At 48.9% G+C, this 17310-nt stretch overlaps 1 protein-coding gene across 1 annotated transcript; it reads right to left on the minus strand.

Moving 5' to 3' along the window:
- Positions 1-893: 893 nt before the first annotated feature.
- Positions 894-17304, minus strand: NUCB1 (nucleobindin 1). Its single transcript, XM_083580330.1, has 13 exons — positions 17165-17304; positions 16017-16150; positions 14706-14813; positions 14007-14139; positions 13226-13329; positions 10574-10759; positions 10362-10452; positions 9378-9436; positions 8053-8145; positions 5644-5733; positions 3025-3195; positions 2614-2728; positions 894-1672 (listed from the first exon to the last, which is right to left on the minus strand). The coding sequence occupies exons 2-13, from the start codon at positions 16122-16124 to the stop codon at positions 1545-1547; spliced, it is 1386 nt and encodes a 461-aa protein (XP_083436456.1). The 5' UTR covers positions 16125-16150; positions 17165-17304; the 3' UTR covers positions 894-1544.
- Between the last annotated feature and the right edge of the window lie 6 nt (positions 17305-17310).

The raw sequence follows: 17310 nt of genomic DNA on the forward strand, positions 1-17310 counted from the left end.
ATGGTAGACAGATAACGTAAGGATTTGTATAACTGTACAATATGCAGAGAATAATATGGGCTGAGAGATCAGAGAGGAGCTGAGGGAAGTCTCTGGGGGAGGGGAGGGAGGGTTTGGGGGGGAAGGGGAAAAATAATATGATAGGTTTTGATATGTTGAAATTGCTAATAAAAACATTTTTAAAAAATAAACAGGCCACATACAAGCCTTCCCTCTGCCCAAATTGCGTGCAGGGGACATGCCAAAGAGTTTCGACCCCTGACATTTTGCAACCCTTTCCAAAGTCTTGCTGCACCGGACCCCAGTTCCTGCCTTCATTTCTGCCCCCTCCATGGTGCTGCTGCTGCAGGAAGCAGTTGCGCACACAGGAGGCCTCTAAGAAGTGACTGCGGATAAATGCTCTGCCTGCATTTACCACATGACCACTCAGAAACGACGGGGGCCCAGCTGCAGCTCAATGGTTACAGCATCCGCTTTGCATGCACGAGGTCTTGGGTTCAATCCCTGTCATCTCCAGGTAGGGTTGGGAGAGATCCCCTTGCCTGGAATGCTGCTGCCTGTCCGTGCAGACAGTGCTGAGCTAGATGAGCCAATGGTCTGACTCAGTATAAGGCAACTTTCTAGATTCCATGCGGAGGTCAGGATGCAACCACTGGCATGGAGGGTGTGTGGCCAGGGTGGATATACACACATCTACACAGTTTATTTATTGTAAAGTAAGGATGCCTCAACCTCCGCCTGGGGCCCCCGACTGATACTGACACAGACTCAGAGCAATTTTTGCTGTTCCTTCCCTTAAGACCCCACCGGACACAGTGGGACTTTCTCAGAAGTATGTGCATTGAGATAAGTTCCTACAGAAGGAAGCAAGAGAAGCCACTGGAAATCAGACGTGTTTTGAGAGCTTTATTTAAATACAAGGGCCCAAATAATTAAAAATAAAAAAAGGTCAACACTGCAATCCCATTATAAAGGAATCAACTTTTGAAAAGGAGGAAGGTAGTGGCCCGAGCCTACAATACTGACATCAGCAAGAGAGACATCATGTCCCCCAACCCTGTTGATTTCCCCCCAGTGCATCCAGGAACATAGTAGAAAATGACCAGGGCAGGTGTGGTGCTGGTCTCTCGCTCAGTTTCTTCTCCCTCCCTCTGCTCATCTTCCATGGCAAACGCTCCTCCACCTCCCTCATTAGAGCCCTGCTAAGGGCTCCCTCAGAGGCTCATTGTGGCTAGAGAGAAGCAGAGAGCCCCGATCGGTTAAATTTAAAAAAGGGGAGGATTTATGTGTGTGCGTTGTTGTTTTTTAACAGCTCCCATACCTATTTTCTCTTGTGTGCGACCAGAAGAGGAGTGGGCAGAGACTGGTTAAGGGGCAGGGCTTCCATTAAAGACTCTTCCCACAGTTTTCCGCGATAGGAGAGATCTCTTGCCTATTCCCTTTGCCCATGGTACCGGGGAAAGTATGGATTTGGGAGCTCCAGGTGCAAAGGGGATGGGGAAACAAGAGGAAAAGGCAACCCTAATTCCCCACAACCACACCCATCAGTGCTCCACAGGATTCGCGTGATGCTGTTGGTTCTGGAGAGGTTCCACCTGGTTCTGCAGGGCAGGAGCATCCGGCAATGCAGGGCCTCCAGCACGGGACTCGGGTGGAGGAGGTGGTGTTTGGTCTGGGGGAAAAGGAGAAGACAAGAGTGTGGAGCTGCTGTCATCAACAGGACTTCACTTGCCTCTGCAAGAGCCTGGGAATCCTGTTCCTCCCTTTCGCTTGCCCTCCTGGTGCCCACAACACAGGTTTAGACGGTTCCACCTGCCATGCATGGTGCCACCCTCTGGAGAGGGTGCAGAAGTGACCAGCCCTCCTCGCAAATTTGAAGCTGCGGGCAGAGATCATCCTGGCAGCTACACGGGCACCCCCCTCCCTCCCTCCCCAGCATCAGAATTGGGGAGGTGGCTGGTGGAGACTGCAAGGAATCCAGAGTGCCATGGCCAGGCAAGCCTCCCCACCCCCTGCACTCTCCTGCTATGGGGAAAGGCCATAACTCAGTGGTAGAGCAACTGCTTTGAATGCAGAAGGTCCCGGGTTCAATCCCCAACTTCTCCATATTGGATTGGGAATGTTCCCTCGCTGGAACCCAGAACTACTGCCAGACATTATAAACAGTTCTGAAGCCAGTTTTACTAGTGATTTAATTTAAACCCCCCCCCCCGTTTATAGCCCACCTCTCCTCCAAGGGGCTCCAGGTGGCCTACATGATTCTCCCCCTCCCCATTTCATTGTCCACCAGCCCCTCCGCGAGATGGGTTAGGCTCAGAGACAGGGACTAGCCCAAAGTCACCCAGCGAGTCCCATGGCTGAGTGTGGATTTGAAACCTGGTCTCCCCGGTCCTGGACCAACACTCTGGTCACTTTGCCACACAGCTTCTGGCGTTTGGGAGCATATTTCGAAGTACTTTTTAAAGAGGCGGCTGAACTGCACTGCATACAGGCCCAGATCCTCGTCCCTTTCAAGAAAGCTCAGAGACCCCAGCTGCCCAACCACTTTTCCTCTCTCAACGGACCAGACTCCCTTATTTTCCAAGAGAACTCAGGGGATACGGCTCCTCCTACCTGCTGGGGCTGCGTGCGGCGGCTGGGCTTGGAACTTCAGTTCTCCGTCAGGTCCAACGTGGGGTGCCTGCTCAGGCTGCTTTTGGGCTTTCCTCTGTTCCATCTGGAGCACAACCTGTAAGGAACGGGAAGCTGAGTGAGCTCACACACAAACCCTCAAAGTGCAATTGCATCCTGAAAACGGCATGCATGCAATTACAAAATGCTGGGACCTTTTTTGGTTTTGTTTTTTTGCACATGTTCCCCCCATGCTTTGATCTTCTTGCAGAAGAAAGGGCTCCAACTGCACACTTCTCGCCACACCAAAGCCCTTTCTCCTCTCGGTTAACCTGTCTCCCAATCCGACTTCCCTCACCCAACAGCTATGCCACCCAACCAAATATCTGCCTCCCCCAACCTCGTGCTTCCCACCTGCTGAAATTCCTTCTTCTGGGCATCAAGCTCCACCTGCCGCTGCTGCAGTTCCTGATGTTGCTGGCGAAGCTGCTCCGCTTGCCGGCCTAACTCTGCCTGCTGGGCCGCCAGCTCTGCCTCAAAGCGCTGAAGCTCGGCTTCCGAGTACACTTGGGTTTCTTCCACAGTCTGGATGGGGGAAGAAGTGAGAAACAGAGCGGCTGGCTTAAGTGACGAGAGAGATCATTGAATCTGGGAGCTCTTTTAGGTCACGTGACATGGGCTCGGTCCAACACAGAACGAAGGGTGATTGTGGTGGTGATTGTATATGTAGGCAACTCCCTATTGATGCAGCGCATGCTTAAGTGAAATTGTGTATACTGGGAAAATCATTGAAAGAGCCTGCCTGCAAACACCCACTAAACCAGGCTTCCTCAAACTCAGCCCTCCAGATGTTTTGAGACTACAATTCCCATCATCCCTGACCACTGGTTCTGCTAGCTAGGGATTATGGGAGTTGTAGGCCAAAAATATCTGGAGGGCCGAGTTTGAGGAAGCCTGCAAGCCTCTAGAAACTCTTGAAAAAACCCCAAATACACCAAACTCTCCACTGCAATTGCTCCCTGAAAACCTCCTTTCTCAAACTCCAACTCTCCACAGGCCTCAAAGGTTGGTGCAAAGGCTCCTGGGATTGCACTCGCAAAGGCTTGTGGGTTTGCTAACATGGTTTCTGTGCCGTTTTGTTCCACTTCTGGGGTGTGCAAGTCGCCCATGCCTCGAATGTGCCTAAGTGGGGAGTTGCCTGTAATATGGATCAAAGTACCTCTGTTGCAGATTTCACAAATACCAAGGCTTAAGCAGAGGAAGCTGACCCACTGGGGAAACGGGGCACTGCCCCACCAACATCACTCTGTCCAGGGGGAGGGGCTGCCTGTCAGCTTCCTCTCCCTCCTCAGCTTCAGAGTTGCTTCGATAGAACTCAACAGGGAAGATGAGGATGGGAACAAACCAAATACCGTATTTTTCGCCCCATAGGACGCACCAAGTTTTTTTGGGGGGAAATAAAGAAAAAAATATTTATTTCCCCCCCAGGCGCTTGCGGGGCAGGCAGCGGGGAGAAGCGCTCTTCTCCCCGCCGCCTGCCTGCAGACCAGGTCCGGGGACAGCAGGAAGACACGGTGCGCACCGACCCCTCTCGCTCTCCAGGCTTCAGCGAAAGCCTGCATTCGCCCCATAGGATGCACACACATTTCCCCTTCATTTTTGGAGGGGAAAAAGAGCGTCCTATAGGGCGAAAAATACGGTACAAACTCCACTAGTCTCTGGCTCTTGGGCTCACTGCCTTCTGCCCCACCAGCCCCAATGGGCACCGGCAGCTACTGGGCTTATGTTCCCATGGCTGGAACAAGTACCCACTGAAAAATACAGTTATAGCTCCTAAAAGGCTGCTGCTGCAAAAATGAAAGGTTCTGAGCATTTTTGCTCTCCTCAACAAATAAAAATGTAATCAAGCTGAGGGGTGAGAATCAGAAATGGCCACACAAAGTTGCTGGCTTCGTAGTTATGCTGCATATTAAAACTGCTTTATAAAGTTGCTTTATTAGATCTGACAGTTGTTTTTGCAATCAGTTTATTTTTTTGAAATGCTGCAAGCAACTTTGAGCAATTTATAGAAAACTCTCCTAACATACACAGGGCAGGAAAAACCAGTCACCTTCATTCATCATTTAAAAACATCTTCTGCCCCAATTTTCTTTTTTTTAATTGCATGGCTTAAAATCATTTGACACATTTTTTATTAAAAAAAACTTGAAACAACCTTTACCTTTAACAACACCAGAACCTTGAGGCTTAGGGCCATCAGACAGCCAAGGAAAAGTCAGCATGTTTTGACTGTAATCAGATAAAACTGAAATGTTGTTTTCTTGACTCAGAAGTCTCTCACAAAATCAATTTTCAAAAACTGCCACACTATAGCGAAGGAATCGGATCAGGGACAGTAGGCCCTCTTGATACACAGCCCCAAACAATTTAAGACAAGTCTCCTTCCACGCCAAGGGAATTAGCTTGCCTCAAGCAAAGACAAATGATTTGCTTTTTAGAAACTTCACATGCATGCAGCAAGATTAACCTAGTTTCAGAGAGTGTGTTAGATATGTCTGCTCCTGGCCTAGGGATGGGCGGACCTTATTTAACCAGAGGGGCTCACTCCCTCAAAGGCAACCTTGCATCATGCCAGTAGAGGGTGTGGCTAGAGGCAAAAGTGGGTGTGGCTAATGATCTGACTCTTACCTCTGTACAGTAGGCTACATTCCAGGCCTGCCAAGCCCAGGCTTCTCCAAGCGCCCACCCACCTAAATCTATCCTTACATATCCAAGGCATAATCACAGTTCAATAGCAGATTTCAGCCAGGGGAAAGCACTTGGAACAAGGCTGGAACAAGTGTTTGGCCCATGGAGATTCCTAGGGCTTGAGAGAGAGAGAGAGAGAAGAAGGGAGGGAGGTAATTTCTGGCCCCTGCAACTGAGGTGCCCCACACCCCTGAACCTGCAATCTGCTACAGTGACCTGCTTCTTTGATCCTTGTTAGCAGACATTCAGAATATTGTTTCGCACAGCAGTCTCCCCTCCACAAACCTCCCATCCGTCGGCTTCATTGAATTCCTTCTTCTGAGTGGATTTGAGGAACTCTTCCAGGGTCACCAGGCGGTCTTTGTTAAGGTCCACCTGCAAGAAGATAAGTTGTGAACTGACCACAGAAATCTGCCTGGGCTTTCAGTCCCTCTATTAGGCTTCAATCGCCATTTTCAGCCCCTCCCTGCTTTTCTGACATCCAGGCCTGTTGGCGCCTCAGAAATTTGCAGCGTATGAGTTATGGGTCCTCCACCCTTCTCTCTTGACTCTGGGTCACTCCATACTTATACTGGCTACAGAACAACACGTCTTAAAGCTTTCACTTCTTAAAGAAAATAATGAGCAAGATTCTAGGCTCGTTTGCTGTGAAACAGACTTGGAAGTAAATTTTGTATATCCATATGCTGCATTTTTGCACCCACAGAAAAAACAACAACAAAAAACTCACCTTAATGTTACAACAGCTCCCAATTTAAATCAACATAGAATTATAAATAAACAAAACCAATCACTACAAACCTGACAATAAAACCTACAAAAACAGCAGCAAGTAGATGACAAAAAGCAGGAGCAGGACAGGACAAACAACTGCTTTCCCCACAAAGGCTTTTCTAGAAAGGAAAGCCTTGACTTGCCCTTAGGAGGAGGGGAGAACCCACACAAACCTCCCTGTGGAGGGAATTCCATAGGCTGGGCACCACTACCAAAAAGGCCCCGTCTCCATTTCAGCCTTAGCAAATCTGGAAGTCATTAGGTTGGCTAACTTCCCATCACCCCCAACCTGGAGGGCACCAGGTTGGCAAAAGCTGCTCTCGTTAACAATCCTCCTCACATCAAAAGGTGGGGAAAGCAGAAACAGAGCCCCAGTGATGAGTCAAGCTGGTAAACATTCAGAACAGAACAGCCTTCCCTCAGCCTTGGGTCCTCAGGTGGGAGGGCAACATCAGGTTGGGGGAAGTTCCAGTCATCTATTCTTGATACTTGGAAAAATACCGAGGTGTAGATGACACCAGCTGATGGGAACAATACGCAGAAAGATCTCAGAAGCCAAATGTGTGGGAGAGAAAAGGGGAAAGCCAAGTTTCCCAGTACACACACACACACACAAATAAACACACAGGCTCTGCCACCCACATATTTCCTGAAGTCAGTCTCTTTCTCCACAACCTCTCAGGGGAAAGGAAACGTGTGGTCTGGCCCTTTCAACCACTCTGGTAGTGAAAGGATGTTAACTGGAGGGAAGCAGTTCAGTCCTCCTCCGCTCCAGTTGCAAGCTGCTTCCGTCACTATAGACGGCCAATGTTTTCTGTGCTTGCTGCACATTAGCAGAGATTCCATGACCTCGCTTGCTGCCTCTGTTCCATTTCCAGCAACTCCCATCAGCCTCAGGGCTGCACGGCCAATGATAAGAGATGGTGAACAGTTCAAAAAAATATCTGGAGACAGGCAATGGGTTCTGCCACCCCTGTTGTGGTCTCTTTTAGTGTTCACCCTCACCCACAAATTCTGGGGTTTGGGTATTTTTTTATTTTTGGCAAAGCTTTCTACTAAGACGAGTCTTCTAGACTCAGTACAGTGGTACCTCGGGTTACATACGCTTCAGGTTACATGCGCTTCAGGTTACAGACTCTGCTAACCCAGAAATAGTACCTCGGGTTAAGAACTTTGCTTCAGGTTGAGAACAGAAATCGCGCAGCAGCAGCAGGAGGCCCCATTAGCTAAAGTGGTGCTTCAGGTTAAGAACAGTTTCAGGTTAAGAACGGACCTCCGGGACGAATTAAGTACGTAACCAGAGGTATCACTGTACTGTGAATGAGCAGAGGCAACACCACAAAGCATAAACTGTGGAACTCGCTCCTGCAGGACATTATGCACGAGAACCCTGTGAGGTAGGGCTATGCTGCAGGCAATAGGCTGGGCTGAGAGACAGTAAGCCGGACTGCAGCTCCCATCATCCCCCAACCACAGACCATGACTGCTGGGGCTGAGGGTCATTGGGGGAGTCCAAAAATCAGGAGGGCGGTAAGTTGGAGGAAAGGTACATTAAGTCCTCCCGCCAACAACAACAGGCTGTGGGAACTTGGCATCTCACTCAGCTGATACGCTAGCACTGTGGATTGCTTTACCACCAGCAGCCTTCAAAAAACAAGCCAAAGAGGCAGCGTGGTGCAGTGGTTAGCGTTGGATAAGGACCTAGGAGAGCAGGGTTCAAGTCCCCACTCGGCCATGAAGCTTGCCAGGGCTAACCCGCCTCACAGGGATAGAACAGAAAGGGGAAGAAGCAGGTGTTTCACTCGGAGAAAAGCTGGGGTGTCATAATAAGTGTGTCTCGCAGGTGGACCCCCCTTGCCTTCTCTGATCGCAGGGAACAATGGTGCTACACTGCCCTCTCCGTCCGGCCCATATGCTTACATTCTGCATGACATGCTCCCGCATGCGCAGCCGCTCCTCCTCCATTTCTAACATGTCGTCCTCTTCGTTCCGGGGGTCATAGACCTTCTCCAGCTGCAAAATGGGGAACAAGGGCAAGGTGAGAGGCTAAGAAGTCCTGTTGTGCCCATCTCCCTTCTCTAACCCCGAGGAACCTCTTCCCCACAAAAAAAGGTCCAAAGGTCCTAAATCTTGGGCGCATAGGAAGCTGCCTCCTACCCTGTCAGACCAGTTGGGTCTATTTAGCTTTGTCTACACTGGACTGCCAGGACACAGGTGGCGCTGTGGGTTATACCACAGAGCCTAGGACTTGCTGATCAGAAGGTCGGCGGTTCTAATCCCCACGACGGGGTGAGCTCCCGTTGCTCGGTCTCTGCTCCTGCTAACCTAGCAGTTCGAAAGCACCTCAAAGTGCAAGTAGATAAATAGGTACCGCTCTGGCGGGAAGGTAAACGGCGTTTCCGTGCGCTGCTCTGGTTCACCAGAAGCGGCTTAGTCATGCTGGCCACGTGACCCGGAAGCTGTACACTGGCTCCCTCGGCCCATAAAGTGAGATGAGCGCCGCAACCCCAGAGTTGGTCACGCCTGGACCTAATGGTCAGGGGTCCCTTTACCTTTACCCTGGACTGCCAGCATCTTTTTGGCTCTGCAAGCTGAGGCATCCCCCAGCCCTGCCTGGAGACGCCAGGGATCAAATTTAGGACCTCTGGCATGCACAACATGCATGCTACACGCCTGAGCTCATGTCATTCCCAAGAAGGGAAACCCGCCTCTCAAGACTGCTCACAACCCACCCCACAAAAAAACAGGGATGGGGAGTCTGTGGCCCTTGAGATATTGCTGGGACTCCCCATTAGCCCTCTTATCAGATCATCTCTTGACAACTGGGCTGTAGCTCAGACAGGAAAGTGCTTGCCCTGCACGCAGAATTTCCCAGGTTCAATCCCCAGCATTTGGGCTTGTAAATAGACCCCTGCCTGATAAAATTGCTCACTATATGCAGGCAAGAGGCTAGTCCTTATGATGACCTGTTTCAAGGTTGCACCACAGCAGACTGCAAGGGGAGGCTCAAATGCTTGAATGCATCCCCTTCTGCCCCCAAATACAAGAAAAACTTCTTTGTACACAGAAAACAAAGTGTCACAGAGAAGCTTTCCTCCCATGTGCTAGTTTTCTACATGCAGAGAGGCTTGCGGGCTTGCTTTTGTATGGAAGAGCATTGAAACATGCATGCCCCTCCCAGCTGCAGTCTGCTGTGGTACAGCCTGGGCACAGGCTTATTACTAAAAACCAGGCAGAGAACTTACCTCCTTAGTGAAGAGAGCCTCCAGTTCCTGCTCATCTAGAACTCCATCACTATTTGTGTCTGAGGGGGGAAAGTAAGAGAGATAAGAGTTAGACCTAGGCAAGCCTCTCTCTGTCCCCAATGAGTAATTATGGGAGAGCCAGTGGCCTGGTTTTGCACATCACAATATGCCAGAGTTTTATGCCCACCCCAACCCCACACAAATTACAGCCTGTCATGTCACCTAAAGCCTAGGCTGTGCCTTGTTGCCTTCAAACAACATGGTGAGCTACCAATTAATCCAAGAACAAACCTTGGTTTTTTTGCACGTGGCGGGTTTGAAAAAAACCTTGCTCTGGGTTTGAACAACATTACAGCCAAAAGAATGTGGCTTTGTCCATTGTTTGAATTAATTTCAAGATTGTGTTTCTACATTACCCTGGGACCTTGCAGTGAAGGGAGAGTAATAAATCAGATCTAGAAAATAATGTGACTCGTTTGGGGCACATGTGGAGGTGAGGAAGAAGAGAGAAGCTGTGCAGGGACAGGGTGAGGCACGTTCAGAAATAAACCATGTTTTCAAGACAAACTGTGGCCTAAATGGCCTCCATCCTGTATACTTGAAGGAGCGTCTCCACCCCCATCGTTCAGCCCACACATTGAGGTCCAACTCCGAGGGCCTTCTGGCGGTTTCTTCACTGCGAGAAGTGAAGTTACAGGCAACCAGGCGGAGGGCCTTCTCATCAGATGTCAAGGAGATAAATAACTATACAACTTTTAGAAGATACCCGAAGGCAGCCCTGTATTGGGAGCTTTTTAATGTTTGATGTTTTATTGTGTTTTTATGTGTTGGAAGCCATCCAGAGCGGCTTCCAACTACTAAAAAATGCCACTAATCTACTGATCGTCAGCTAAACCTGTCAGCCCTCCACTGCTATAAGCCTGAAACCAGAGCTCCCTTCAGGGAAGCGATGAACAACACAAATAGAGGAACACCTTTCCTCACCGTGTAATTTGAAGAAAGTCTTGGGATTGAACTCATTGGGGTCCAAGCCGTCGGTCTCCTGCCAGACCTCCTTGAGCTGATCGCGGCTCCCCTGCATTGGGGTTACAGATGAGGTAATCAAGGCCAGTCCAAAGAATATCTTCCATCTTTGCCTCCCACAGGGACACCCGCATGCACCCCCCCCCAAAAACCCCTAGAAGTGGTTCCCTTACCGGGACGTTGACCTTGGGATGCTCCTTGTGCTTCTTCTTGAGCGCCTCAAAATGCGCCTCCTCCTCCCGGCGCTTCTCCTCATCCAGAGATTTCAAGTACTCCCGGCGCTCGTGCTCCTTCATCATCTCGTAGCGCTTGAACTCCTCGTGGTGAGCGGCGTCGTAGTTCTCCAGGTCCTTAGTAGCCTGCGGGACGAAGAGGCAAGATAATGTCAACAGTGACACAGTGGGGTGGGAGAGCTGGGACAAAAGCAACTCCCCCTGCTCTAACCCGGGGTGCTCGAAGACGGATGCCTGAAGTCCCTGCAAAGCTCAAAGTAAACACAAGAATGTAAGGCAAGCTTGCTGGATCAGGCCAGTGATCCATCTAGTGCAGCATACACATACATAATTTTCACTTTTACAAATTTTTTTCACATTTGCCTTCACAAAAAATAAACAATCGTTGACTTCCCTCCTTTCCATGGTTCACTCTAATTATCTTCTGCTGCTGCATATTCTAATTAACGCCATATTAATTCTTTCTCATCTTCTCTCAACTTAATTTATACCGCTGAATTTACTCTAATCCTGCCAACGTTTTGTTTTCAATAACTCTTCAAATATTATACAAACGTTTTCCAATCTCCCTTAAACACTCTTTCCTCCTGATCTCTTATTCTGCTGGTTAAACTTGCTATTTCTGCATATTCCGTCAGCTTCGTCTGCCATTCTTCCTTCGTTGGTACTGTTTCCTCCCTCCCATTTCTGAGCCTCTACGATCCCGGCTGCCGTGGTTGCATATAGAAACAGATTCTTTAGAGGCATCTGACTCAGTTATTCGGAACAAGAGACTCCTAACTCCTCTCTCAGTTCTCTCAATAAACCACTGTAAGAATTGCAGTTCTATGAGGGGAATAAGGGACTCCTAATAACTTAATAAACTACAGTCACTCCCAGGATTCTTTGGGGAAAGCCATGAGTGTTTAAAGCGGTATAATACTGCTTTAAATGTATAGTGCAGACAGGGCCACCATCTTACTGAGCTAGGCAGAGCTCAGACAGAATTGCACTAGGACTGCAAACTCAAAGGCTATTCCGGATTTGGGTCTTGCAACCCCACTTGATCTCAGACCTGCCACCTACCACCCATCCCTTGAGATCAAAAGCAGAATAGATTGGATACATATTAAAAATCTGGATGTGCTGTGATTACTAAACCTACATGCACAAAACAAAAACACAGTATCTCCCATCCTGATCAGCCTGCCTTTCGTCAAAAGAGGATGAGCCAATAAAGAAAACACTTTACAGAAAAGCAGAGGAGCATTGTGGGGGTGGGAAGAGATTATCTTACTTCCTCAAACAAACTGTGCATGAGAATTATTGTCTTAGGAGGCTGCTCCTTCCGGAGGAATTGAATCCTCAACACAGGCAATTACCTCCAGTTTAATTCCCAAAGAATTGCTCTTTTTGTGGCTGTTTTCCTCCAGAGCATAAGGAAAGGAAAAAAACTTCACTCCCTTAAACAATATGGGGGAGGAGAAAACGACACACGCGGCTGATCCCACACTGAACCACATGGAGCGTTAGGCAAAAGGTCTTGCTTTTAAACCAGTCACCCATACTTATAAATATTAATTAGCAAGTGAAGCTTCTTCCACCATGGAGCAAAATGCGATCACCTGTTAATTGCCACGGATCACACAGCTGTCGAAAAGCACAGCAGCAGCAGCAACAACAACAGAGGATGGTTGATAAACAGGCAATAAGACCCACTGCCGCCAACAAGATATCTTCTTGCACAGCACTTGAATCAGGCAGTTGTGTTGCATTGCACAAGTACAGTGGTGCCTCGCAAGACGAAATTAATTCGTTCCGCAAGTTTTTTCTTCATGCGAGTTTTTCGTCTTGCGAAGCACGGTTTCCCATAGGAATGCATTGAAAATCAATTAATGCGTTCCTATGGAGACCGCTTGCCAGGCTGGCGGTGCGGAGAAGGGCTTTTCTCCCCACCGCAAGCCTTCAGGACAGGTACGGGAACAGAGGGGAAGGCGCGCAGCGCTTCTCCTCTGTTCCCGGGGCTTGCGGTGGGAGGAGGGTTTTTCCTCCCCACCGCCAACATTCAGAACAGCATTCTGAATGTTGGCGGTGGGAAGGAAAACCCTCCTCCCACCGCAAGTCTTCAGGACAGCCATCCGAAGGCTGGCGCGGGGAGAAGGTCTCTCCGCCCCACCGCCAGCCTTCGGAGGAGCCTTCCGAAGGCTGGCGGCGGGAGGAGGTCTCTCCGCCCCACCGCCAGCCTTCAGAGCAGCCTTCCGAAGGCTGGCGGCGGGAGGAGGTCTCTGCGCCCCACCGCCAGCCTTCGGAGGAGGTCCGAGGACAGTGGGGAAGACGCGCTGCGCTTCCCCGCTGTCCTGGAGATTTCCCTATGGGCTTTCGTCTTGCGAAGGAAGCCCATAGGGAAATTCGTTTTGCGAAGCGCCTCCAAAACGGAAAAACCCTTTCGTCTAGCGGGTTTTTCATCTTGCGAGGCGTTCGTCTTGCGGGGCACCACTGTATGCTGTATGGACCAGGGTGAGGTGAGCAAACACCAGGGGATCAGCACACCAGAGGCTGACAAGACAGCCACATCGATTTTGGGAAGAAATAAGGAAGGAAGTTCAGACATACGGCTTGAATGAGCAACTCCAGATCCCGGGCTTCAAACGTGTGCTGGTTTTGAGGGTCCAGATGTTCGAACTGCTTCAGCAAAGAGAGGTGATCGACCTGTACATCTGGAGGGGGAGAGGAGTTTGCAGGGGAGAGGTTAAGGATGCTGGTTCACATCTGAAGCTCCAACAGGTCACAGAGAATGGGGATGAGGAGCCTGCAGCCCTCCACAGGTTGTTCGGGCTACAAATCCCATCAGCTCCAACCAACCTGGCCAAGGACAGCACACAGAAGGCAGCAGATTCCCCACCTTCCACTTAAGCCAATGGCTATTGGTCAGAACAACTGAAAATGGAACTTCCAGACTGTATCAGTTCCTGGTGACAACAGGGGATGGGGCTCACTATGAAGCCTAACTCATGAGTCTCCTGAAAAGTAAGTGTGAAGGTGGGGAGGCCAGGCTGGCTGCTGATGGACCGATCTAACAAGACCATTTTTATGGCTACATCTGAGAAAGCCCAGGCTGAAAATGCAACTAATAAGTAAGTGCAATAGGCTGTCAGGAACAATTAATCCCTGATCAGAAGGGATAAGTGTCCAAAGACCACTCACTGTACACACAGATTAACTCTGCAGTGGCCCTGAACTTCTCATGCTGGAACCCAGATCTAACACAAACTATCCAAAATGCCACAGTCCCAACCACAAAACCAGGATCCCTGACTCTCAGCACCCCCTATTTCTATTCCCCAAATCCCTCCAGGAGCCCCCACTCATGCCACCCACTTCTGTCCCAGCTCACCTTGTTCCATGGTTGCATCCATCTTGGCCTTCAGAAGCATCCGAAGCCGGGAGACCTCTTGACGCTTCAATTCATCAAGTTTGGTGCGGACATGGTGGCTGACAAAGTCCAGCTCTTTGCTGAGTTTTCCGCTCTGAAAGAAGCAACAGATGGCACAGGTTTTATTTATTATTAGTCATGCTAATTCCACCCTTCCTCCAAGGAACCCAATGCAGAACATGCATCTCATCCAATCTTCACAACAGCCTTATGAGATAGGATAGGTTGAGTGACAGCGATTGGACTAAAGTCATCTAAGTGAGCTTTGGGATTTAAAGCAGGGTTGGGGAGCCTCCAGCCCAGGGGCCAGCCTTAGCCCACTGGGAGTCCAATTTGGCCCACCAGGCCATTTGGAAAACTCATGCAAGGGCTTTTTGGAGGTGGCCAAGGCTGTCATATTTGGCCTGATAAGCGTCTTGTCCATGGAGTCAAAAAGGTTCCCCACCCTGATTTAAGGCCAGGTTTTCTCAGTCCAAGTTCAGCAAGTGAAGAGATACCACACTGCAGGGCGATATGCATCCATCACTACCGCAAAAATCCAAGTCCGGCTCCCAGGGAAGCCATATTTCACTATCCACCAAAACCAAAACCTCAGAATGCTGGCTAAAGAAGAAAACTATCTTGCTAGCACACATGACCACACAACATAGTCCGGATCACCTTGATGTCCTCTGCATTGGCCGCTTGGAGCTTTTCCCGGAAGTGCCCATCTGTTTCCAACACATTGATCACTTCTTGGAGATAGCGGTGATAATAGAGGCCTGTGTCCTGTGCAAAAGCAAGAGCAATGGGTCAGGGCAACCATCCGGGGAAGGGCTGTTGGCCAGGGGTAAAGTGTTTGCTCTGCATACATAAGGTTCTCCAATTTAGTCCCTAGGATCTCCAGAGAAGGGGACCTGGGAGAGAGGCTTGGTTAGAGAAGATACAGAACTGGGCTTAATGGATTCAGAGGTCCAATGCAACATAAGCAAACTCCACATGCTAACCATCACCATCGACAACAACAAGCAAGTGGAGAGTTGTAACAAAATTCTGCAGTGTGACATGCTCCTGCTCTTGCACCCCAAGATCCTTCAACTTCCTTATCACAATCAGTTCATAAATACTGTTGAGACCAACAGAAGAATCTGTAAATCTTCTCCTCCCTTTCACAACCTAAACTGCTCAAACTAGAGGCTTTATCCTTGAAAGATGGAAAAGATACAGTTTAAGAGAAAAATTCAATTAGTGACATATATATGGTGTGGGCTTCATCAAACTTTTGGGACAAAAATCAGCCACCCAGTCCTCCCTCTCTCTCTCTGAAATGAGAGATTATTCACTTCCACTAAAGTATGAAGTTCTCAATTTCCACAGCAAAACTATGTAAGAGCAAATCCAGCAACAAGACGGGACAAAAAACAACAACAAGCCCAGAGAGATGTTCTGCATGTTAAACACCTGAGATTTCATCTGAACCTATATTTAATTACGCACCGATTTAAAAGTTATCTGCTTTGTCTCGTGACCAACCAGAACATTTTAAGAGCTAAACCTCCATCCTTGAATTTATTTTATACCTACATAGTCACCAGATAACATGGGAAAACATCAATGACCTTAAATGTCTACTTCATGTTTTATAAACCCTCATTTCCTATGATTTATTATATTTGTAGTTTTTTTAAAAAAATAAACCACTGCATTCCAGTTTGTTCAAGCAAAAATGAAATATTCGCATTTCAGAGTTACAAGTAAAAAAATACCAATTGATAAATGGAATGATTTCTGGTACTGGCTTGCAAAGAATAACATAAACATTTCCTGTACTGAATCATAAATAAACACATTTATTCTAAAGTGGTAGGAGACTGGCTTCTGACTCTAAGTTCTGCTAACCAGGAGATAGGATAATGATAATATCACCAACCACCATTATACATTAGGGCACTACTCAAGAATACAGAGATGTTTAGGATTAGGATTCCTTACTGGTGCCTCAGGGGGAGTCTCCTCTTCTTGCTTCTCCTTGGGCCGTTCAATGGGCACACAGCTTGCCAACCCTAAAAGGGCAGCGCTCAGGAGCCACGTCAGGTGCATTGCCTTGTGTGCCTGTCGCCAAGATCCTATGGAAACCAGGAAACACTACATTAGGAATGCAGAAATGGAATTCCCAAAAAGGAAAGAAATGGCAAGAGCAATCGTTTCTCCACACCTCCCCCCACCCTCAGGGCCAGATTGAGGTTTGATGAGGCCCTGAGCTACTGAAGGTAATGGGGCCCTTTATATGCCCAGCTGTCCTTTGTCAACAACAAATTGCCGCTGTTTTTTTGTGTTGAATATACGTTATATGGTAATTTATGGACCTAATAGGTATCTAAAGCCATTTGCACATAAAAAATATGTATTTTATCAGAGTAATTGTTGAACTTATATTTTGGAAATGTACATCCAGTTTGTTTTTTCCTTTAAATTTGTTGGGGGCTCCCAAGAGAGTGGAGCCCTAAGCTATAGCTTGTTTAGCTTATATGTAAATCCAGCACTGCCCACCCCAAAGGAAAGGCAAACATAAAAGTCCAGGAACGGGCAAGTTTGCACCACGTGGCAAATGCAAATCTGAAGTCCACAGACTGCGGCTGACCAGTGTAATTTGTTGCCAATGCCAAAGTTCAACACAGCACTTGAGAACAGTAGTAATAATAATAATAATAACAATAAAAGCCAGGAGCCCTAGAGCAAGTGCAGAGCAGTTCCTCACTTGCTATGTCCCCTCAACATATCTTGGATCAGGGGGCAGGGCTTGCAAGTCACAGAGCAAAGGTGTAATCCCCGACATTTCACAAGCCTCAAAACACATCCCCAGCAGTACCCGGAACCTAAAGGCGTGGGGAGAGCTTGAGCGGTGAGCTGCATCCTTTGACCTGGAAACCCCAATCCCTCCTGCCGGAGACGCCGAGGAGGCGGGCGGTGGTTGGGCGGCCAGCGAAATGCACTCTGGACATGCTCAAGAGGGCCGCTTTCCCCTCCTTTGTGATACTGTTCTGAACGCCGTAGGGCTAGGAGCCCCCGGCGTTGGCGACCCCCTAGCGCTTGGCCCTAGCGCCTGAAGCAAAGGTGCGGCTGACCCTTCCGCGACTCACCTGAGTCCAAAGGTGCCTGCGACAGAACGTTTGGCCACCTTCTCCAGTCCGCTTCCTCTTTCCCAAGCAGGCCCCGCCCCTATATCTGCATGCCTAGCCACGCCCCCTCTCTAGTCCGGGCCTCGCCGGCTACGCCACCTTCGCTC

Source organism: Podarcis filfolensis (genome assembly GCF_964270895.1).
Source record: "Podarcis filfolensis genome assembly, chromosome: 13".
Lineage (NCBI taxonomy): Eukaryota > Metazoa > Chordata > Lepidosauria > Squamata > Lacertidae > Podarcis > Podarcis filfolensis.

Bases quoted from the DNA above. Each gene is read 5' to 3' on its own strand.
- NUCB1 (XM_083580330.1), bottom strand. From the start codon at position 16,124: ATGCACCTGACGTGGCTCCTGAGCGCTGCCCTTTTAGGGTTGGCAAGC. The intron at 3,196-5,643 runs GTTTGTGGAGGG...TCCCCCATCCAG, and splicing joins ATGAAGCCGACGGATGGGAG to ACTGTGGAAGAAACCCAAGT. The intron at 1,673-2,613 runs GTAGGAGGAGCC...CTTTTCCCCCAG, and splicing joins GCCGCACGCAGCCCCAGCAG to ACCAAACACCACCTCCTCCA.